This window comes from Apus apus, chromosome 12, assembly GCF_020740795.1.
Source record: "Apus apus isolate bApuApu2 chromosome 12, bApuApu2.pri.cur, whole genome shotgun sequence".
Lineage (NCBI taxonomy): Eukaryota > Metazoa > Chordata > Aves > Apodiformes > Apodidae > Apus > Apus apus.
Genome location: NC_067293.1, coordinates 19,057,833 through 19,080,806, shown reverse-complemented (window position 1 = coordinate 19,080,806; position 22,974 = coordinate 19,057,833). Strand labels below are relative to the sequence as shown.

General features: G+C 48.6%; 1 protein-coding gene across 2 annotated transcripts; it reads left to right on the top strand.

Moving 5' to 3' along the window:
- The first annotated feature begins 601 nt into the window (after positions 1-601).
- KIF4A (kinesin family member 4A) lies at positions 602-22,741 on the top strand. 2 transcript variants are annotated; one of them, XM_051630668.1, is made up of 30 exons: positions 602-727; positions 819-933; positions 2,149-2,339; positions 2,634-2,726; positions 3,830-3,996; positions 4,238-4,332; positions 4,524-4,643; positions 5,804-5,979; positions 6,440-6,501; positions 7,163-7,295; positions 7,797-7,855; positions 8,738-8,843; positions 9,426-9,491; positions 9,793-9,978; positions 10,585-10,688; positions 10,956-11,100; positions 11,574-11,684; positions 12,407-12,490; positions 13,052-13,165; positions 13,552-13,707; positions 13,933-14,027; positions 14,443-14,572; positions 15,412-15,582; positions 15,976-16,083; positions 16,992-17,069; positions 17,159-17,260; positions 18,555-18,716; positions 19,998-20,117; positions 21,331-21,453; positions 21,989-22,741. In XM_051630668.1, the coding sequence occupies exons 1-30, from the start codon at positions 605-607 to the stop codon at positions 22,172-22,174; spliced, it is 3,681 nt and encodes a 1,226-aa protein (XP_051486628.1). In that variant the 5' UTR covers positions 602-604; the 3' UTR covers positions 22,175-22,741. The 2 variants fall into 2 exon arrangements, with proteins under 2 accessions (XP_051486628.1, XP_051486627.1); XM_051630667.1 differs by having other exon boundaries at positions 7,160-7,295.
- Positions 22,742-22,974: the final 233 nt, after the last annotated feature.

Below are 22,974 nucleotides of genomic sequence, written 5' to 3'. Positions count from 1 at the left end.
TGCGGGCCCCGCCTGGGCCTTCGCGGGTTCTTCACGGGCCTTCAGGTCCCTCCGGGCCCCTCAGGAGCCTCTCCCGGGCTCCCCCCGGGCCTTCAGGTCCCCTCACCGGTTCCTCTCAGGGTCTCCCCGGGCCTTCAGGTCCCTCCTGGCCCCTCCCGGGTTCTTCACGGGCCCCTCCCGGGTTCCCTGGGCCCATCACGGGCTCCCAGGGCCTTCAGGCCCCTCCCGGGCCTTGGCGGGCCCCTCACGGTCTCCTCAGGGTCTCCCCGGGCCTTCACGTCCCTCCCGGGCCTTCAGGTCCCCTCACGGGTTCCTCTCAGGGTCTCCCCGGGCTTTCAGGTCCCTCCTGGCCCCTCAGGGGTCCCTCCCGGGCCTCCAGGTCCCTCCCGGGCCTTCACGGGTTCCTCTCAGGGTCTCCCCGGGCCCCTCACGGGCTCCCCGGCCTTCAGGTTCCTCCTGGGCCTTCACGGCTCCTCAAGGGTTCTTCATGGTCTCCCCAGGCCCCTCAGCGGGTTCTTCGCGGGTTCTTCACGGGCTCCCGGGCCCCCCCCCCCCGGGCTGTCTCTCCTGACCCGGCCCCGCTCCCCCGCAGGGCGGCCGCGAGATGGTGCGGGAAGAGGAGAAGGGGATCCCGGTGCGCGTGGCGCTGCGCTGCCGGCCGCTGGTGCCCAAGGAGACGAGCGAAGGCTGCCAGACCTGCCTGTCCTTCGTGCCGGGGGAGCCGCAGGTGAGCGCCGGGCCGGCCGGGCCGCGGGGCTGGCTGCCCGGGCGCGCTGGGCAGCGCTGTCCCTCCTCCTCCTCCTCCTCCTCCTCCACAGGTGGTGGTGGGTCACGAGAAGTCCTTCACCTACGACTACGTGTTCGACCCTTCGGTGGAGCAGGAGGAGGTGTTCAGCACGGCCGTCGCCCCCCTGGTCCAAGGCGTCTTCAAAGGTTGGTGCTGCCTCGGGATGGGGCCTGTTGGATGATCCTGGGGGCTCCGGTGGGCTCAGCCGTGGGGGGGAAGGTGCTGCCCTGGTGCGTGGTCAGTTTAACAACTCGTGGTCAGTTTAACAACTCGTGGTCAGTTTAACAACTCGTGGTCAGTTTAACAACTCGTTTCTTCTTGCACCTTCTCAGAAAATCACATCCTGAGCACTGGAACAGGCTGCCCAGGGAGGTTGTGGAGTCTCCTTCACTGGAGACATTCAAAACCCACCTGGATGCCTTCCTGTGTGATGTACTCTAGGTGACCCTGCTCTAGCAGGGGGGGTTGGACTAGATGATCTTTCGAGGTCCCTTCCAACCCCTAAGATTCTATGATTCTGTGATTCTATGATCCTGTGCTGGCGAGGCAGCTCCGGAGAGAAGGACCAGAGCCTGCCTTTGTACAGCCTGTTGTGCTCCACAGGGCCAGCCACTCACCTTGTGTGCATTCACTGCATCCCTTTGGTTCCTGAAGCTGTTTCTATAAGGCCAAATATTTGTATCAAGAATTAAAGGATGAGTTGATAAGCATCCTGTACTGGAAGCTGTTATTGATGCTGCAGCAGAGCTGGAATGAGAGACAGCTCATCCTGTGTTTCTATGACTAGTTAGTAGAGCACCAGTGCAGACTTGAAAAAGAACTGGAATAATAATTTTATCTGTGCTTTGGGGAGCTTTCCATTGATTAATCATAGAGTGGTTTGGGTTGGAAGGGACCTTCAAGATCATCCAGTCCCAACCCCCTGCATGGGCAGAGACACCTCCCACCAGCCCAGGTTGCTCCAAGCCCCATCCGACCTGCCCTTCAACACTGCCAGGGATGGGGCAGCCACAGCTTCCCTGGGCAACCTGGGCCAGGCTCTCACCACCCTCACAGGGAAGAATTTCCTCCTCATGTCTCACCTCAATCTCCCTCTTCCAGTTTTCATCCATCCCCCCTTGTCCTCTCCCTCCCTGCCCTTGTCCCAAGCCCCTCCCCAGCTTTCCTGGAGCCCCTTCAGGCATTGGGATCCTTTTTCCCCTCTATGTTGCTCACTGTGATCTGTGCTGTAGGTTGTGTAAAGTGGCAGTGAGGGACAGTGCTTTTTGGAAGGGCGTCCTTACTGGAATGGAGCTTTGCTCATCAAAGCTTCCTCTGGTTCCCACATGCCTGTCTGATCTGGCTGCCCTTTGTTCCCCCAGGGTACAATGCTACTGTGTTAGCCTATGGACAGACAGGATCTGGGAAAACCTACTCTATGGGAGGGACCTACACTGCCAATCAAGAGGATGAGCCCAGTGTGGGGGTCATCCCAAGGGTGATCAAGCTGCTGTTTAAGGAGAAGGAGCAACGGCAGGATTGGGAATTCATCCTCAAAGTTTCTTACCTGGAGGTAAAAGTCATTTTTTGATTTTTTTCCAACCCTTACAAAGTTAGGAATTGCAGATAAAGTGAGCTTTAATAAGGCCACCTCCTTCAAGCCATAGGTGTTTATTAAAACCTAAAACCACATTAACATTTTGTCAGGAACTGGGTTCTGAGTCCTAGGAATCTTGCCCTAAAGGTAAAAATGGATGGGGTTTCGTGCAGCCCTAGCCCCAGTTTCAGTGTCATTGTACATCCTCCTTTGTGGGAAGTGCTCTCTTGCAAGGCTGCAGACTCTGAGCTGCTGTTCTGATGCTTTCAGATCTACAATGAGGATATTCTGGACCTGCTGTGCCCGTCAAGAGAACGGTCTTCTCAGATCAGTATACGAGAGGATCCGAAAGAGGGCATCAAGGTCTGTTCTGTCAGACATGGGAACATCAGGGGGCAACACTGCTCAGGACTGATGAAACAGCTTTGCCTCCTTGAGCACTGCTTTATGTTGGTGCACCTGAAATCATCACAGCTACTCATTCCCCTCCAGCTGAGCTCTGGGTGACCCTTAAGTTTGCTCAGAGTGGCACCAAGAGGGTTAGACATTCACAACAAAGCCACTTTCAAGTCCTATTCTGATTTGGGTTTTTTTTATTTATTTTGAAGGCTGATTTAGATGAATATCTGAGAATGTTGTACTTCAGGTCCCTCTATACTCTGTTGCAATTGTACCCTGCAGTTTGGCAGAAGTGATGTGCAACAAAGGGATTCTGAGGGGAAGCAAAGTGCCCAAAGTTCTGTACAGGTGTGGGGTTACACTGCAGCACAGTGTGCTGCTTGCTGTGGGTGCCTGTTTTGTGGTTAACCCTCCACCCATAGCTGTGCTGCTCCAGTGTGCAGGCTGCTGCCTGCCAGACACAGCTTAGCTTGGTTCTGGTTCTGGTCTCTGCAGACTGGTGCTGCTCCCTGTCTGCACTGGGTTGCCCTGTGATCCAGGGAGACAGGCCCCTCAGGAAAAGATCAGGCTTGCTAAGGAACACCAGCAGTCCCTGCTACTTAGTCCCCTCTGTCCTTTATGCCCCTAATACCTGCCTCCCCTCTGCTCACACAAACACCCCACTCCCACACCTTTCTCTGCCTGGGACTGACTTTCAGCTCCCAGCTCGGCCAGGAATACCAGAGGGCAGCTGTGGATTTCTCCACAGGGTTCTGAGAAGTTCTGTCTCCATCCCATGGCTCAGCTGGCTCATAGCTCAAGATCCATCCCATTAGCTCAAGCAGGCAGAGAGGAATTTGGTGTGTGCACGTAGGAGCAGGGTGAGGGAGAGGTGATGTGATTTGGTTACTGGTGTGGAGTTTGGAACAAATGTTTGCTGGGGGAATCCAGCAAAGTGGGACTGACTGTTGGGAATGAAGATTTACACAGAGACTTCACTTCCTCTGCTGTACCTAAGGCAGGATCACTTTTCTGAGGTCAATGGAGGTGAAAAGAGAGGATCAGTAATGCTTTCTTCCTGGGTGCAGATTGTAGGGCTAACAGAAAGAAATGTCACCTGTGCCCAAGACACTGTGTCCTGCCTAGAGCAAGGGAACAACTCCAGAACTGTGGCCTCCACAGCAATGAACTCCCAGTCCTCCCGGTCCCACGCCATCTTCACCATTTGCATTGACCAGAAAAAGAAAAGTGACAAGTAAGTGTGAGCACACAGCCACTCCTAGCAGCTGTTAGGAGTCAGGCTTCCTCAAAACTGTATAGTGTTGTCATTCTCTCTTGGTCCTGGGTGAACTCAGCTGACCTGCTCTTGAGGTAGCTCCTTTGTTTGTCTGTCTTGGGTATGAAATCTATTTTTTTCAACTGTAGTAACCACTGGGCTGCTCCTTTCCTAACTGCATGTTTACTTGGGAGAGTAAACCAGTCTATTTCTGCCATAGGAACAACAGTTTTCACTCCAAGCTACACCTGGTTGATCTTGCTGGCTCTGAGAGACAAAAGAAGACCAAGGCTGAGGGAGACAGACTAAAAGAAGGTTTGTAGGAGAAAGACTGGCTGGTATAGCTTGGATTTCTTATCATTTGGGTTAATAAATTAAGTCCTTGTCAGGAAAAGCAAAGCAATTATTTAAAAAAATCCCATTTTAAAGGTTAATTAATTGTTTAAAAGGACAGGAAATGACTAACTGCTGAGGTAGCTCTCCTGACCATCATCTGTCTGTTGCAGGCATCAACATAAACCGAGGTCTCCTCTGCCTGGGGAATGTGATTAGTGCTCTTGGTGATGAAAATAAAAAGGGTGGGTTTGTTCCCTACAGAGACTCCAAGCTAACCAGACTGCTGCAAGGTAAGAGGCAGGTGATGGTAAATCTAGAGATGCACATTAAATGACAAAGTAGCCAAAAAACCCCCAGAGCCATACAGCTACAGTTCAGTGTAGGAGCTGCAGTTGACAAAGGGGTGGTTTTTATTGGTTTAGTTCCTTTGCTCACTGAAGCTAAACCTTTTCTGTACTCCTTATTTCTAGGTTAGAAATGCACTGCCCTTTTGCAGGCTCTATGTGATGGGAGAAAACTAGACAAACCCAGAGCATTTTTTTTTGGGCAGGGGGAGAAGGAAGACAAGAAGCTAAGCCTGGAAGCAGAGATCTATTATTATACCCTGATTATAGCTGCTTCCTGTGATATAAGCTTCCTGCTTATATCACAACCAGGGTGAAGCTCAAGCTGCTTGTGGCCTCACTGCACATCATGTTTATTTTGTTTTCTTAGTCAGAATACTGGTCTTCTAATCCATTTTATCTAATATGCCTTTAATATGGGCATAGCTATAGTAATGCCATTTACTGGCTTCTTTTTGTTAGTTAAATTATTTGTTACAAGAAGTTATGCTCTTCAGTATTTTCCATATCTGAAAATATCAAATAACAAAAAGAAACTCTTAGGATGCAGAGCTGGATGTTGGGCCCTTTGTTGTTGTGGTTTTTTTTTTCAGATCAGAGGTTTTATGTAGCCAGTGTGTGTAAAAGCAAAGGCTAAAATGCCATGAATCTTGATGATCTGAACAAATATGTTCTTAGCCAGTAATTCTTTACACTGGAGATAGTGTGATCTGTGCTGTCTGGATATCCATGGAGGTCTTGAGTATTATCATGTGGTAAAAGGAGGGGAAAACCTGAGAGAACTAATCCAGAAATGGCATACAGAAATTCCAGTAATTACTCAGCAGGACAACAGAATTACTGGGGATGCTGATGTGAAATCATCACTACTTAGAGCTGAGGCATAACTTTGGGATTTCAGCTTTCAGAAGAAGCTCTTTAGTATCATAATGAGCAGGGCAGGGGAGCAAAGTGACAATGACACATACAGCAAGTTATTTTCTGTACCCAGAGCTAGATGTTTTCTAGTGTGGAGATGCATTCATGGTCTTGGATGTCTTAGTGATGATTTCTTACTAGTCACTCTTGCTCTCAAAGCACTGATCATGCCTTGTTTTTCTTCTCAGATTCTCTGGGTGGCAACAGCCACACTCTGATGATTGCCTGTGTGAGCCCAGCAGATTCCAACCTAGAGGAAACTCTCAATACTCTGCGTTATGCTGACAGAGCAAGGAAGATAAAAAACAAACCCATTGTCAACCGTGACCCCCAGGCAGCTGAGCTGCACCATCTGAAGCAGCAGGTACTGGGAGCTTGCTTCGTGGGAGGAGTGAATTTTGGTAGTTTGTTAAGTTAGTGGTTGAGCTTGATCTTCAATGTCTTTAAAAACAAAATGATCCTTTGATTCTAGATCTGTCCTTTTGGTACTTAAGCTCAGTTAAATGGCAATTAAAGACAATGGCTACACAAAATATGCAAAAGGCATTTCTGATGTGTTTCCTTCTTGAGCTGGCTGTGTGAGGGCTGTGAAGGGAATACATCAGTATTTTGTAAGACTACAGCAGCTCCTCAATGTCATAGAAGAATGGTAGTGTCAGTGTGAGTTACATTTCCCTTCCACTGAACAAATCATTGGCTGCTGATGAGGCTACAAGGGGAAAAGGACAACTGGGGAGCAAGTGTAGAGACTAAGGATCTTAACAGTGTTCCATCCAGTGACTGTAGGGCAGAGATTTACAGGTAGTGATTGTTTGTCTTTCTAGGTACAACAGCTGCAGGTGTTACTGCTGCAGGCCCATGGAGGGACCCTCCCAATGTCTATCAAGTAAGGTTTCTAGATTCTCTATGCTCTGTGTATCTGGCCATCACACACCATCAAAGACTCTAGATCCATTTTGCTCCAGGTGCTGCTCTAGAGTGAGGGGAGATAAAAACAGGTGCTTTCTAAGAGGATCTGGACATGTTTTTCTTTTGTTCTGTGGATGGGTCAGTTAGTTTTGCAGCAAGCCCCTTCAGATTGCAAAAGTCAGTTGCAGGAAATAAGAGAGGCACTGGCAGTGCCTCTTAAGTACCTGTTTCTCAGGCCCATCCCTCCCTCTTTCTCAGCCCTTGGAAGGCAGGCTACCTCCATCTCCCTTGCTCTTAAAAGCACAAAATGGAGAGAAGAGTTGGATCATGTAGGTGTTTGTCTTCTGAGGTTGTTTCCAAACCCAGACAGGTGCAGTTTGCAGACCTGACACAGTAGCACTGCTTAACCAGTGGCAAAAGAGTTTTCTTCTCTTGCCAACATCTATTTTTGGTGTGCTGTATCACTTAGATTTTTTTTTTTTTAATTCAGATTAGACTTCCTCCAGTTATTTCTGTTCATCTGCTCCAGCCTATATTTATTGTACGTTATCTAGGAAACGTGGAGGTGATGTCAGTGCTGTTACAGACCTCTAGTGAAGTCCTGTTCACAGGCAAACTGGTCCTTAATGTTTCAGCAGTATGGCACCATCTGAGAATCTGCAGTCCCTGATGGAGAAGAACCAGTTGCTGATGGAGGAGAACCAAAAACTGAGCCAAGGCCTGAGCGAGGCTGCTGGTCAGACAGCACAGATGTTGGAGAGGATCATTCTGGTAAGACTCAGTTACCCAGGAAGAGCTTGAACTTGGATGTCTTTCCCTTTTAACTGATGATTAATCAACAGCAGCTTGTCTACAAATGGCACGTTAGGAATCTAATGTTCCTTTCACATTTATTTCAAACCTCCAGCTCTCAGGCAGGACCAAAAGTCTTCCAGAGCCTGTCAGAGCCTATAGATGTGGTGATTTATGTGGGGAAAAATAGACCTGAATCTTTCAGCTTTTCTGTTGCTTTAATGTTTTAAATACCAGCACTTGTGGATGTGTTCTCCCTCTTCCCCACCCTGTTCTGCTTCCTTTTGATTCACTGCAGTGTATATTCCTTGGAAAAAGGTTGTTAAGAGTAACAAACTGTTGGTGATGATCATTCAAGATCTTTCAGTACATTGTTTTGCCACAGACTGACAACATCTCTTTTGCTACAAATAAATTAGCTGCTTCCTGGAGTCTCCTCTTGGTATTCCTGAAATTCAGTATCATTCTGATTTCCCTTAGACAGAACAAGAAAATGAGAAGATGAGTGCCAAGCTAGAGCAACTTCAGCAACATGCTGTGTAAGTCTGTTTCCACTCCCTACTCATGTTGAGGAAATGTCTTTCAGTATTTTGTTGTTGTTGGGATAAACTGGATACAGTCAATTTGTATTGGTTCCAGAATTCATTTGTCTGGTCAGTGGGGAAAGCTGTTCCTCATTGGCATGTGTGACACAAACATGGTGTGTAATCATGGAATCATAGGATGTGTTGTGTTGGGAGGCACCTTAAAGACCTTCTAGATCCAACCCCCCTGCATGGGCAGGGACACCTCCCACCAGCCCAGGCTGCTCCAAGCCCCATCCAACCTGCCCTTCAACACTGCCAGGGATGGGGCAGCCACAGCTCCCCTGGGCAACCTGGGCCAGGCTCTCCCCACCCTCACAGCAAAGAATTTCCTCCTCATGTCTCACCTCAATCTCCCTCTTCCAGTTTTAATCCACTCCTCCTTGTCCTCTCCCTCCCTGCCCTTGTCCCAAGTCCCTCCCCAGCTTTCCTGGAGCCCCTTCAGGCACTGGAAGCTGCTCTCAGGTCTCCCTGGAGCCTTCTCTTCTCCAGGCTGAACACCCCAACTTTCCCAGCCTGTCTCCAGAGCAGAGCTGCTCCAGCCCTCCCATCATCTCTGTGGCCTCCTCTGGACTGGCTCCAACAGCTCCATGTCCTTCTTATGTTGGGGGCTCCAAAACTGGCCACAGTTCTCAAGGGAGGTGTCACGAGAGTGGAGGGGACAATCCCCTCCCTGGCCCTGTTGACACAGCCCAGGACACGGGTGGTTTCTGGGCTCTGCCACCTGGTCCTGGCCCGTGTTTAGCTTCTCATCCACCATCACCCCCAAGTCCTTCTCCTCCAGACTATTTTCTACCCATTCTCCACCCTGGACTTATTCCCATGTTTACATTGAAGGTGCAAGCTTGATCTGCAGAAACTGGTAGAGACTGTGGAGGATGAGGAACTAAAGGACAACGTAGAGGTGATTCGTGATCTGCAGCAAGTGTTGGCTCAGTTGCAGGTAAGACTGAATCCAGGGAGAGAAGATCTTGTGCCAAGTGAGTTTCCTAATGGAACCTAAGGTTCTGATTCCACTCTGCTGAAACCTTGCCTCAGAAGCCCAGGAATTCCAAGGGGGTGGGAGGAAAGGAAGAGTCTTCATAATGGAATCTGATCTTGGGAGATCAGGAGGGATTTACAACCTGAAAGTTGGAATGAGAGTTATAAACCTCATTATTATTGAATTATATTGAATTCAATATAATTTTATTATTGAAACCTGAGCTTGTTAATTAGAAGTTGCCAGTCTTTGTCTAAGTGAAGAACTTCATTCTCCCTTGCTAGACAATCCCCCTGTTCCCAGACTCCTGGTGAGGCTGCCAGTGCTGGAGTTCAGGGAAGACTAGAAAGGCTGCTTTGTCCAGCTAGTCTAAAAGCTGTATCCTCACTTTACTAAAGGAGGAAGACAATGGCATCATCTTTCCAGAGAGAGCTTTCTGGTCGTAGAATAACATCCTGCTTTGTCACTGAAGGCCAACAGACCATTAGTAACATCATTTTGCTTCATCTTTCACCAGAATTTTCTTCTCTTTGTCCTATACAGAGTGCAAATGCTGCTACAACAGATGCTGCTGCAGAGATATCAAACTCTGAGCAAGATGCTACAGCTGTAAGTGAGCAGAATCCAGCAGTGCAGATCTCAACAGGGGCATGTTTTTATCCCCCCATCCCTCTTCCTCTGCATCCCTCTGCAAGCTTCCTAATCCAAATGTGTGGTAACTGGTGTGTGTCACATCTGCACGACCTGCCTTTCTACACCCTGGTTTGCTTGATGTGTTCAAGATCAAGAACCTGTTCTCCTTTCTAAACCTCTATTTTTTTAATGTAAAAAATGAGTCTGCAAAAGCTGTGATCACCTGGTTAAAGAGCTTTTGACTGGCCTCTCCAGTTCACTGCTGTGTCTCCTCCAGGAAGCAGAATTGGGCCAGGACACCAAGAGATCCTCAGGTGACTTCACCACTCAACATGCCCTCCGTCAGGCACAGATGTCCAAAGAGCTGCTTGAATTGAATAAAGCCCTGGTTCTGAAAGAGGCACTTGCCAAAAAAATGACAGAGAATGATAGTCAGCTGGAGCCCATTCAGTCCCAGTACCAGGTAGACTCTTCTGAAACAGTTCTTTCAAGGCCATGTTGTTTCTTTTTCCCAATCCATGCAGTGACTGCATGCTGAGGAAGGAAGGGAGAAGATCTGTCCTCTCATGAGCATGTTTTTATTGGGTCTCTTTCCTTAAGCTGGACCACTCCCCCCCTGGGCATAGGGGGGAGTTAACTACAGGTGTCAGCAGAGCTCCACCACCAGAAGATGGTCTATCCAGCCACTTCCCATCCAGCCACTAGCTGTTCTGTGTGAAATGGGCTTCTCTGCTTTTATTTCTCTGTGGTTTGCTTGACCACACCAATCCAAAATGTAACTTGTTAACTCTCAGGTACAGTCAGCTGATCTGGCTTCCCCTGTTCCCTACCTGTGCTGGCATCTCTCATCTGAAATGAGGCAGTTGGAACTTCTGAGCTTGTTACAATGGTTGGATGGACTAAGATTTCAGTGCTTGGAGTTCTAACTCTTTTGGCTGCTTTTGGACAAAGTGGTTTGCAGCCTGTTGGAAAAGAATGTGGTTTCTTAAGGCCTTTTGTCTTACAGCTTTGTCTCAGGGTGGAGTTTCAAGGTTTTTATTTGGAGACTTACTACTCTTGTCTTTCCTAGACTAACATAAAGGATCTGGAATTGGAGGTCAGCAGCCTGCAAAAAGAAAAGGAGGAGCTGATCCTTGCTCTGCATTTGGCAAAGAAGGATGTCAACCAAGCCAAGTAAGAGTGACTATGCAAGCTTAGAGCACTGAAAACTGTGTTAAAGCACCTGGGAAAATTCATTGTCTTGCACTTTTATTTGTAAAAGCTCTTTTTTTTTGCTGCCAGTGCACCCCTTTCATGTGCCATGTGGGCTTCCATCCGTGAGGAAGCTGAGAACACACAATTGCTTCAGTTTTCAAAAGACATCTCTGAAGTTGGAGAGAACTTGTTTGAGGAGAAGAGTTATTTGTGGGGGAGTGTTCTTAAAATGTGATTTCTTTACAGACTGAGTGAAAGGCGTCGGAAAAGACTTCAGGAGCTGGAAGGGCAAATTAATGAGCTGAAGAAAAAGCTGAATGAACAGTCCAAGCTCTTAAAGCTGAAGGAATCTACAGAACGCACGGTCTCCAAACTGAACCAGGAGATCAGGGTAACTAACTCTAACAGTCCTCAGGCTTGTTCTAGTGTAGACAAAGCAGCTTCCAGACAGAAGGCACTTGCTTTCTGTTCTGCTAGACTGAAACACCAGTTTTTGGCAAGATGCCTTTGGTTTTGTGGCCAGAATTGCTGGTGTAATAACAGGCTGGTGATGACTGAGACTAGAAAGAATAAAAGAAGTACAAAGTGCCTTCTGGCTATTCTGATAATCTAGTGCCTTAGTCAAATCACTTGACTTCACTTTGATTTCCATGTGTATTCTGTTTGTCTGCCCTCTATGCCTTTAAAAAAAATTACCTCCTGCCCCTTAGCACTTTGAGAGTGTCCTTGGGTGTCTGCTCTGAGGGGGCAGCACACTTAATATTTCCCACCTGCCGCTCCCTGCCAGACACACAAGAGGATGTAGGTTGAAAGTACCCAGAGTCCATGTACTGGACAATTCTTCCAGTCTTTTCTGTTTTTCAGGAAATGAAAAATCAAAGGGTTCAGCTGATGCGTCAAATGAAGGAGGATGCTGAGAAATTCCGGCAGTGGAAGCAACAGAAGGACAAGGAAGTGATCCAGCTGAAGGAAAGGGTGAGCAAACAATAAGCCCCCAAACTGTACCCCTCTCCAGAGAGTGAACCAAACCATTAAAGTGTTTGCTGCAAGGCTTTGTTTAACTTGCAAGCATCTGAAAAACATCTGGGGAATGCTTTGAAGATACCCTGGGTGCATATGGTTGCCACCTCTCACCAGTTGTCGTAAATGGACTCTCTTGCTTGTGTCTGGCAACCTTCAAGCCATCAACACAGTTGTCATGATTCAGCACTAAAGCTGGAGGCAAATAGAATGAATCCTTTTAATTATTCAGAGTTGTGGGGTTTGGCCAGAGAATGGGAGGTATTTGAACTTTCAAAGGAATGTTGGATCTGCAGGTAAACAGACTTGTTAATGAAATCCAGCTGGCTTGCAGCATCCAAGTGTGCTGGAGAGCAAACATCTGCAGCTCCTGAGTTCTTCTCTCACAGGATTCTAGCTGTGAGAAGTTTGCTCCCCAATCCTTTGGGACACTCTCCAACTTTTGCTCTGCAGTCTCTTTAAGCTTTTTTGATGGGAAGTGTGGAGCTCCTTCAAGCCACTTTCAGCCTGACAGCCATTTGTTCTCACAGGCTCCACGTGGCTGTAGCTTGTAACGCTCACTGAAATTATCACCATGAAGCATTTGCATTGCAGAGCAGTGTCATGATTCTGTTCCAGCAAGTGTGACACTGGCCACAGGTATTAATATGACATGATTTTTTTTCCCCTCTGTGCAGGATCGCAAGAGGCAATATGAGCTCCTGAAGCTAGAAAGAGACTTCCAGAAGCAGACCAACGTGCTCCGGCGCAAAACAGAGGAGGTAAGGAGCTGACATCTGCTGGAAACTGCTGACCAGTTCCTGAAGGTCTGCAAAGTCTGGTTGGAGGCTGCAACAGCATATGCAGAGACTTCATAAAATCAGTTTGAGGGTCTAAAAATAGGTGGTTTTCACTCCGTAGAAAAAGGCCACATTCCTGTTGCCTTTGAGGGCTTCTAGTTAAATCTGCTCCTTAAAGAGGAAATTACCCCTGAGCATCAAGCTGCTGAGGCAAATCTGTTACAGATACCCAAGCTAGAAAGTGTGAAGTGAGTTTGGGTGGTAGATATGCTAGATTGCAACTCGAAATGGTTTCAGGATGGCTGCATGGAAGAAATGCATCTTGAAACCATTTTGGGTGCTTTCTCTTCTACCCTTTGGCCTAGAATCCGATTCCCTTTCAGCTGGGAATCCCAGCAAAGGAAATCAAGTCAAGGACTCCAGTCTTCACTTCATCGTAAAGCTGTTTGGGTTTTGTGACCCTCCTGCTCTCTTCTTGTCTCCATGTCTGCAGCCCTTGCAGAGGAGGTGAGGTAACTGGTGTCTGTCTGTGCTGTTCTCCAGGCAGCAGCCGCCAACAAGCGCCTGAAGGACGCGCTGCAGAAGCGGCAGGAGGCTGCGGAGAAGAGGAAGGAGACCCAGAGTCGGGGCATGGAAGGAATTGCTGCACGAGTCAAAGTGGGTGACACTGGGTTGTACCTTCCAGTCAAACTTAGCTTTCTTACCTTAGAATCTGCTGAGTTGGAAGGGACCCATCGGGATCCTCCACTCCCAACTCCTGGCCCTGTGTAGGGCACCCCAAGAATCGCACCACGTGCCTGAGAGCATCATCCAAACACTTCCTTAACTCAGGCAGGCTTGGTGCTTGGAACCAGCTCCCCAGGGCAGTGGTCCCGTGCTCAACCACCCTTTGAGCAGCAGTAGGTGCTGCTGGAGTTGGTGGCTGGAGAGCAGAGGGAGGAATGTGGTGTTACATGTTAAGGGAGGTGGGGTGGTCATTCGGTGCTGAGACTACAGTGAACCACTGCGTGGAGTTGTTGAGTTTTGGTGGTGTCTTTCTCCAGAGCTGGCTTGCAAACGAAGTAGAGGTTCTTGTTAGTACTGAAGAGGCCCGACAGCACCTTGCAGACCTCCTGGAGGACAGGAAGATCTTGGCACAGGATATCCTTCAGCTTAAAGAGAAGAAAGAGCCTAAAGAAAACCAACCCCTCAAGCTCCGAGTAAGAAAGAGGGCAATGCCATCTTCCCTGTCCTGTTGCTTAACCCAGTGCATCTGATGGGTGCAAGTGGGACACATCCCTTATCAAAGGCTTGATGCTTTTAATGGAATTTAAGCTATGGAGAGATACTGGGAGGCTTGTATGATGGTGGGGCTCCTTGCTGGCAGGCCTGTGGATGAGAGCCCAGCCCTGTGTGCACTTCCTCACCTATTGCTCACTCCACAGAGACGCACCTACTTCCTGGCAGACCTGCAGGTACCAGAGACAGACCTGTCCTTGACAAAGCAGATTGAAAGCCTGGAGACTGAGATGGAGCTCAGGTAAGCTCTATGACCAAGCTGCTCTGCACAGCCTTGCCTCTCTTCTCATTCCTCTAGTTACAGCTCCTCTGTGAAACAGAGGAGAAAGTCAAATAACTTATACGCTGACACTAAAAATGATAAGATTGTGGTTTTGTACTGTGGTGACATGAGGACACTGCTGGGTCTCTAAGACTGCTTTTTCAGCTGTTTGTGAGCATCTCTGCCTGAGGGCAACACTGCACTTCTAACTGGAAGTGTGGAGGGAAGGAGAAACTCCCTGGTATAGCACTGCAGACCCCAGCTGTCATGTTAAGCTGTCAAAATTTTAACTTGAGCTATTTGGTCTGATACTGTGATAACAGCAACTGTAGCCCAGACACTAGCCCAGGTTTTCTCCTGTGTTGTAACCTCAGCTGCATGCTTCCTTCCAAAGGAGTGCCCAGATAGCAGATCTGCAGCAGAAACTCTTGGATGCAGACAATGGAGATCGTGCAAAGCAACGCTGGGACAACATTGCCACAATCCTAGAGGCTAAATGTGCTTTGAAGTATCTCCTTGGAGAGGTAAATTCTGAATCTTCTCATTTTATCACTTAAAAACAAAGGTTCTAAGTCTGCTTAGCCAGGAGTGAAAGGAAGTGACCAACAGGCTGACAGCAGAGATGAACTCCAGCAAAGCACTTGTACTGGATGAGGTTTATTTCCCTCACATCTTCTGATCAAAACATTATCCTGCATTGTAGGTCATTTTGGGGAGTGAAATCCCAAAAACAGGGAAGGAGGAAATGGAATAGACATGATTGTGGAGGTGTCAGCTGAGGGCTTACATGGGCTTACATAAGGCTTGCATGGGAAGAGTAAAAGGGAAGAGACAAATTGCAGAAGTGGAAGAGAATAAATATTCTTTATAAATGAAAGTAGTTCCTGAACAAGTAGGCAATCTTCAGGGAAGCAGGGGGAGTACTCTCAGAGTGGGATGTTGAGATGGGAGAAGCTTGAACAAGACAAGGAGGGAAGAACTGGGCTAGTGTGGAATCAAGGAAGGAGCAGCTGGATGACAATGATGTGACAGTCCCTGGTGCTTGGAAATTGAAGGAAAAGAATGAAGGAGTTGATGTGGTAAAGCATTCATGTTTGGGGTTCCCCCAATGCTCAGATCTGAAGTGTTGCAGGAAAGAGATAAACCTAGAGCTGCTAACAAGACCTGTCTGTTCTGCTCTCCTCCCTGGCTGTCAGGTTCCCTGTCTCTCATCTGGTCTCCTTGCTGGCCAGTCCAGTTCAGGGGGTGGCTGGAAGTTAACCAGGAATGCTTCACCTTCAGATTGTAGCACACCTGACCCAACAGCCATTACAAACCATGGAACTCCTTGACCCAAGTGATCCTCTTGCTTTGTGTCTTTCAGCTGGTGTCTTCAAAGGTGCAGGAAAGCAAGCTGGAGAGCAGCCTCCAGCAGAGCAAAGCCACCTGCTCAGACATCCAGAAGATGCTGATGGAAGAGAGGAACCACCTAACAGACATGGAGGCTGAGTTCCAAAACCAGCTTGTGGTGCAGGAACAGCAGCACCAGGAGAAGGTAGAACCTAAGTGATAGACATCTTGAGCCCCTGTGGCTTGGGATTCCCAGATCTGCTCAGACATAAAAGCAAAGGGGATGTGTTGAAACCACTCTGTTGCTGTGCAGCTGAGCAAGATTTGTTAGAATCTTGCAGGATAAATTAACAAAAGCCCAAGAAATCTCCCTAATACATCTTCTGTACCATGCAAGTTGTGTTATTCAATAACTTCTCACAATGTCCTAAGTGAGGATGTTATACCTGAGCACAAGATAACTTTTCAAGTAGATCAGCTCAGAATCATGCTGGAAGTGACAGAAAGAATCTTTCTGACATTGTCAGGGCTTTTAATGCCTGAACTGAGACATCTCTCTGGGAATTCACTCCTGTTTGCTGTATTTAACCCCCTGTAGGTTCTGTACCTGCTCAGCCAATTTCAGCAAAAAGAAGCAGCAGAGAAGAAACTGGAAGATTCACTAAGTGAGCAAGAGAAGCAGCTGCAAGAAAGACTCAAGTTCCAGGTGGAGTGTCTGGGTGTGGCTTGGGGGGGAGGGTTGGTGCTCACGAGGGCTTCCTGTTACCTGGAATAGTGGCTTTGGAGAGAGGAAGGTGCAGAAAGATTGAGAGCACTTCCATTTGTAGCTGAGATTGCTCAGTTGGTCCCAGGGGACAGTTGTGATACAGGTTTGAATAAGCTTGGTGGGTTTCTCTTACTTCACTTCTTCCATTAAATAAATATAAATGCAGCAATGAGTCCTACCACAATCTGACCATCTCATGCAAACTTCTTCCATCCTTAGAATAACCTTTAATTAGGATATTCAACATTCCCCATCCCTGGAGGTTTTTAAGGCCAGGTTGGATGAGGTTTTGTGCAACCTGGTCTAGTGGGAGGGTTCCCTGCTCATGGCAGGGGGGTTGGAACTTGATGATCTTTAAGATCCTTTCCAACCTTCATGATTCTATGATTCTGTTACTGAACCTTTGCTGAGCACAGCTCTGTGCTATCAGCAAAGGGAGAACTTGACCTTGACCATGTTAATGTTTTAGAAGCTGCACTTTGTCTTAATTCTCTTACAAACAAGTGTAGCCAGCTCCTGTGGAAGGACATGTTCAGTGCTGTAGTAAAGCAAAATCAGTCCTAATAGTCCCTAATTCAGAGACAAGCCTTCAAGAGAGGGAGGTTTAGATCTCCAGGGGTCACCCTAAGAGGCTCACACTCCCTGTTGGGTTGGCAATGTTCTGCATAAAAAAGGTGGTGGGACTAATGACTTTCCTGATCTAGAAGTCAGAGCTGATCTCCTTGATGGAGGCTACAAAGAAATATCTCTGGGGTTGCAAGAAAGAGCCAAATAGAAAAATCTGTCCCAACCAACTCCTTGTGCTACCCCCACATCATCCCACAGATTTCATCTTGTCTTGCCCACAGGAGGAAGAACTGGAGAAAATGAGGGAGATGTGTGAGAAGAACCAAGAACTTCTCCAGGAAAACGACACTCTTAAACAGGTAGAGATCAGGACAGACATCAGTCATGAGAGCTTCTTGGCAGTTGGGCTACTGGATTTTGCAGAGCTGACTTGTGTTCTTCTCCACAGAAACTCCTGCTCCTCCAAGTTGCCAGTGGACAGAAGCTCCGTCACATTCGGCAAACGTCCCAAGAGTCCCCAGATTCTTCTTTTGATTATATTCCACCCAAAGTAATGATTCTGTACATCAGTTTCCATGCTTGTGTTGTACTTGGGTTCTCTTTCAAAAGTTTAGTGTTGGCTGTTAAAGTCTTGGTTTCTTCCTCCCTACTTGCTTTTTACAAAGAGGGGAGATTTTTTAGACATGAGGAAAAATTCTTCCCTGTGAGGGTGGTGAGAGCCTGGCCCAGGTTGCCCAGGGAAGCTGTGGCTGCCCCATCCCTGGCAGTGTTGAAGGGCAGGTTGGATGGGGCTTGGAGCAGCCTGGGCTGGTGGGAGGTGTCCCTGCCCATGCAGGGGGGTTGGATCTAAATGGTCTTTAAGGTCCCTTCCAACCCAAACCATTCCATGATTCTATAATCTTATTCTGCATATTGAAGTAGGCCTATTCTGCTTCAAACAGTTCTTGAGGCTTCTGGTTTTGTTTTCAGCATATTTCTGGATCTACCTTGTACTAGTTAGGATCTTAAAAAAAAAAAATCCCAAGGAAACCCCAGGCCTGTTTCCTCAGTCTGTCAGACCCTGTCCTCCTTGCTAATCCAGGTGTTGTCTCTGAATCATGGAGCAAAGCATCTGTCATTGAAAATTTAATTTTAATTGTCTTGTAAAAGAGTAAAATCTTAGTGCTGGGAGGAAAAAATGATGTGCAACTGATGTACAGGCTGGGAGAGTTGGGGTTGTTCAGCCTGGAGAAGAGAAGGCTCCAGGGAGACCTGAGAGCACCTTCCAGTGCCTGAAGGGGCTCCAGGAAAGCTGGGGAGGGGCTTGGGACAAGGGCAGGGAGGGAGAGGACAAGGGGGAAGGGATGAAAACTGGAAGAGGGAGATTGAGGTGAGACATGAGGAGGGAATTCTTTGCTGTGAGGGTGGTGAGAGCCTGGCCCAGGTTGCCCAGGGAAGCTGTGGCTGCCCCATCCCTGGCAGTGTTGAAGGGCAGGTTGGATGGGGCTTGGAGCAACCTGGGCTGGTGGGAGGTGTCCCTGCCCATGCAGGGGGGTTGGGACTGGGTGATCTTTCAGGTCCCTTCCCACCTTCACCCTTCTATGAGCTGCTTTGCCAAGACTGACACAAAGCCATCAATGTTCCCAGCATTTATCAACTATATTTCTTTACCAACATCAGCAGTTTCAACCGACTGCTTGAATTTTTGACAGCAGGATCTTTTGTCTCCTCCCTAACCCCTCCAGCCTTTTTGGCTGTGTGACAGGAGTTGGGGCTATGGTGGTGGGACTCTGAAGTGCCTTCATACAATGTCAACCCACTGTTGTTTCTTCTGGAGCCTTAACCCTTGGAATTTCTGTGTGTAGCCCAAGACTCGCCGGCAAACAACGGCCAAACCCCGGGCACCCACCCCAGAGATGCATGTGGAAGAGCTCTTCTCTGATTCAGGGGAGTCTGAAGGGGAGGCAGAGGATGCAGACTGGGTTCCAGTAAAACCAGTCAAAGGGACAAAGAAAAACATGATGAAGGTAAGATCCAGTTATCTTTGCCTTCTTACAAGGGACTCGCTTGCCTGTATCCCTAAGGATCTGCTAGAGAGAGCAGGGAGATGGTGGTGCCTCCACTGTTGTTCTGAACAGCCTCAGTGCTGCTGGCACTGATTGTCATATTCTGCTGAAAAAGCAAAAGTTGTCTACTTTCAGCAGTGCCTTCCTGAGTAGCTTTTCATTGGACAGGTCATCTGCTGGGAGAGGCATGTTCTGTCCTGCTGCTTGTGCCTCAACTGGCCTGGGTGTTTCAGCAGCAAAACAGCCCTAACTGCAGCTTGATTCCTTCATGGAGCCTGTTTTAGGGAAGGAAAGGGATGGGATGTCATGCACCCCTGGGTGCTGCAGCTCCCAGTCCTGCCAGAAGCCTTAGCTCCCATCTTTGCTTTGTATCAGTCTGCTGGGCTGGAAGCTTTGGCCTGATCCCAGCTAATTCCTGATGGGATGGAGGAGGGGTTGTCAACGTGCTGAACACCAGTCACTGTGAGCCTCTGGGCTGAACTGCTGTGGAGCTGAACCCCTCTGTGAGGGTGGCTCTTATGCCCCTGCCACCAAGGGGGGGAGTTACATTTTTCACCACCAGGACATTGAAAATGTCAGTAACCACCACAGAAAAAGCTTCTGAATTTTAAGGTCTAGCTGTAGTTCCTTCCACTGGAGCTTCCCAACCTGGCAGGTTCTGAACTACAGAACTACAGCTGGTTTGGGTTTAGGGGAGTTCTTGAGGGCCATGTTGCAGGAAGGGGGGTTTGTGCTTGACATGGACTTGGAAGAGCCAAATTTGTGTAGCCCAGTGGAAACCACTGCTGAGTCCAGAAGTGTAGGTTGGAGCAGCTGGGCTGTGCAAGCTGCTGCTGCTGCACGTTCCTGGACTAGCAGGTTCATTGCTCTGACAGGCCATGAAGTAGCTCAGTTGTCACCTCCATCTAGATGGAGATGCCCCAGATACGGGGGACTCAGGTTGGTCTCCAGTTCTCACATGTTGGCTTGTCTGACACTGCAGCTGGTGTCCTTTTGGATGTCTTAGGGACTGAGTGATTGAAGGTGCTTCTCTTGGGGATGCTGAAGCAAGAGATGGCTCTGTAGGTGGGAAGACCTGGTTTCTTTTCCTGGGATGCAGGACTGGCAGTGAAACCAGGATTGATGGCAGCCTGGGGACGTTCCTGTCCCTCAGATTGCCTCAGGCACTGGCAGCAGTGACAATCTGGCTGCAGTCCATAAAACACTGAAGCTCTTTCTGCACAGAACTCTTCCCTTCCCTAGTGCTCCTGCAAGGGCTGCTGTGGCAACAGGCAGTGTGGCTGCAGGAAGCAGAAGGTGGGCTGCACTGAAGGCTGCAGCTGTGACTCTGCAAAGTGCAGGAACAGAGATCCCAACTTCCAGGTGAGTAGCACTGCAGCTGGAGGAGGCTGAGGGGATGGGAGCAGTCACAGAACCAATCAGGCTGGAGAAGCCCCTTGGGATCACCCAGTCCAACCATCATCCCTGCTCTACAAAGGTCTCCCCTAAACCACATCCACCAACACCACATCCAAACCACCCTTCAGCACACCCAGGGATGGTGACTCCACCACCTCCCTGGGCAGCCTGTTCCAGTGTCTGACCACTCTTGCTGTGAAAAAATCCTTCCTAATGTCCAGTCTGACCCTGCCCTGGTGCAGCTTGAAGCCCTTCCCTCTTGTTCTGTCACTAATGACCTGTGAGAAGAGACCAGCACCAACCTCTACAATGACCTTTCAGGCAGTTGCAGAGACAGATGAGGTCTCCCCTCAGCCTCCTCTTCCTCAGACTAAACATTCCCAGCTCCCTCAAGCTCCATGGTTATGCTGTGTCTCCTCATGCCCCTCTCTGGAACACTTGTACATGTCACTGTAACTCAGTGTTGAGCTGTGGGAACTGCACACAGAGCTTTCCAGGACAGCACCAAGAACTTGCACTGAGTGTAGAAACTTGAATGATGTCCCAGGCCAGACAGCTTTACCCACTGCCCTGCTCTGAAGGCAAACAATTTAAGTCTGTCTTTTACACCAAGTAAATAAATGTTTTTAGCTTCAGATGGCACAAAATTCTTTGCTGTGAGGGTGGTGAGACCCTGGCCCAGGTTGCCCAGGGAAGCTGTGGCTGCCCCATCCCTGGCAGTGTTGAAGGGCAGGTTGGATGGGGCTTGGAGCAGCCTGGGCTGGTGGGAGGTGTCCCTGCCCATGCAGGGGGGTTGGTTCTAGATGATGTTTCAGGTCCCTTCCAACCCAAAACAATTTAAAAAAAACTGAACTCCTTAGATCCTTTTTTTTTTTTTAATGAAAATGATAAATTTGGGAAGGGCTGTAGCATCAAGGAAGTTCATGAGCAGCTGATCTTCATTAGAAGTCCTGCTAGAAATGTCTGCCTTCCTGCCAGATCTTAGATTTGAAGCAGAAACACCTCCCATAGCAGTTCTTTAATCATTTGAGGAAACCTGGCAGGGCACCCAGCACTCTGGGCTGTGAGTTGCTTCACAACTGGGGAGGAGGTGCCTTAGGGACCCCTACTCCAGCTGTTGGTGGGGAAGGAAGGGGTGGATGTTGGAGAAGTGCTTCAAACCAGTCCTGCCCCTCAGGATGCCACCCTGGGTGAGGACCAAACGAGGGACTCTGAAGGCTCCTTCAAACTTGAAGACCCCACTGAAGTGACTGCAGGAGAGACCTTCTTTGAGCCTGTGTGTGTCACACCAACTGCAAAGGTACTGGCCCAGCTCTGGAATGGTGGCTCTGATGTGTGTGCACCTTCTTTACAGCTAGTGATGAAAAACCCCCCAATGGCAGGCTGCTGCTAGGGAATTCTGGACAGAACAGCTGTCAAGGCAGCTTGTGTTCAAGTTTTGAGTCTGAATTCTGAAGTTTTCCCAGGAAAACTTTGCTACACAGGCTTCCCATGTTCTCCTGCTGCACCTTCCAGCAGTAGCAGATGTCACTGAGGAGCTCATAGGATAAAATCATACCTGTCTGTGTCCAGACTCCCTGTTCTGAAGCAATTGTCCCCTCTGGCAGCTGTAATTTGGCTGTGGGTGATCAAATCCACTGACCCCACGTGTGCCCCCTGTCTCCTCAGCCCTTGAATTTATCTTTAGACTTCTGACTTGGGTAAAAAAATCAAGCAGCTCTTCATGTTGGCCTGGCAACTTCTCCTTGTGCTGCCTTCAGGCTCCAGTCTGAGCAGACTGGCTGCTCCAAGGCCAGTGACCAACTCCCAAATTGTCTTCCTTGCTTTTCTGGTAGGTCCTGAAGGATATCACAGACCAAGGTGTTTTCCTGAAGAAGCCCAACAGTGCTGCTTCCCTGCTGGTGGGAGATGAGGAGTCCCAAGAGAACCAAATCCCATTTGTAAAGAGGAAGAAGAGAATGCTGAGTAGCAACACCAGCTTCTTCTCAGGCTGCACCCCTATCAAAGAGGAGCTGTACTGAGGAGCCCAGCAAGTGCCCCATGACTGGGTTCTCCTTAGACCATGTAGCTGGTGACTTTTTAAGATGTGGTGGGATCTCTTGCTGCAACAGCAGCCTGGTGACTGTCATGCCTGGCAGCTCCTGCCCTCAGCAGGGGAATTAAACACCAGTAGGTCTAGATTGTGTCCAGTTCTTTGTAAATATTTACATGTGTGGGACTTGGGCCCATGGTAGAAACCTCTCCTCTGGAACTTCTGTGGTGAGTGGAGATGATTGATCCAGGTTGCTCATTCCAGCTGCTGCCTGAGCTGTGAACACGTTGGGTACAGTTTGATCCATAATCTTAAAAGAACTTGGCCTTTGCACTGGACATCTGGGCACTGAGGAGCTGTTCCAAGCTGCCCTGGGAGCTCTGCTGGTGCTTGGCCCTGAGGAGACACTGGCTGTAGTCTTAAAAGAGCAAGGAGCCATGAAATGGTCACTTTCTGTACCCTGTGGGGTGCTGCTCTGCCCTTGTTCAACCACATTAGAGATGTGAACTTTTTAGTCATTTTGTTTGTAGCTCTTAATAAAATAAATATTAAAACCCCTGACTTTTTATGGTTTTGGATATAGACACTGGAGTATCTGCAAAGCAAATAGCTCTCAGCCCCTTTCCTGGGCAGGGTGCTGCTGCTTTCCTCTCCTCCTCTCCCTGTTTTTGAGTCACAGGATGAAATAAAAAAGAGACCTCAGGTTCAAATGTAATTTTTGTTTCTCCTCCAGTGGAATAATGACCTAAATGTGCAGAAGGATGGTGCCTTGGGGCTGTAGGAGCCCTT

Coding starts and splice junctions, on each gene's coding strand:
- KIF4A (XM_051630667.1), top strand. CDS start 605: ATGGTGCGGGAAGAGGAGAAGGGGATCCCGGTGCGCGTGGCGCTGCGC. Junction 9,492..9,792: donor CTGAGCAAGATGCTACAGCT/GTAAGTGAGCAG, acceptor TGTCTCCTCCAG/GAAGCAGAATTGGGCCAGGA. Junction 14,573..15,411: donor TGAAGTATCTCCTTGGAGAG/GTAAATTCTGAA, acceptor TGTGTCTTTCAG/CTGGTGTCTTCAAAGGTGCA.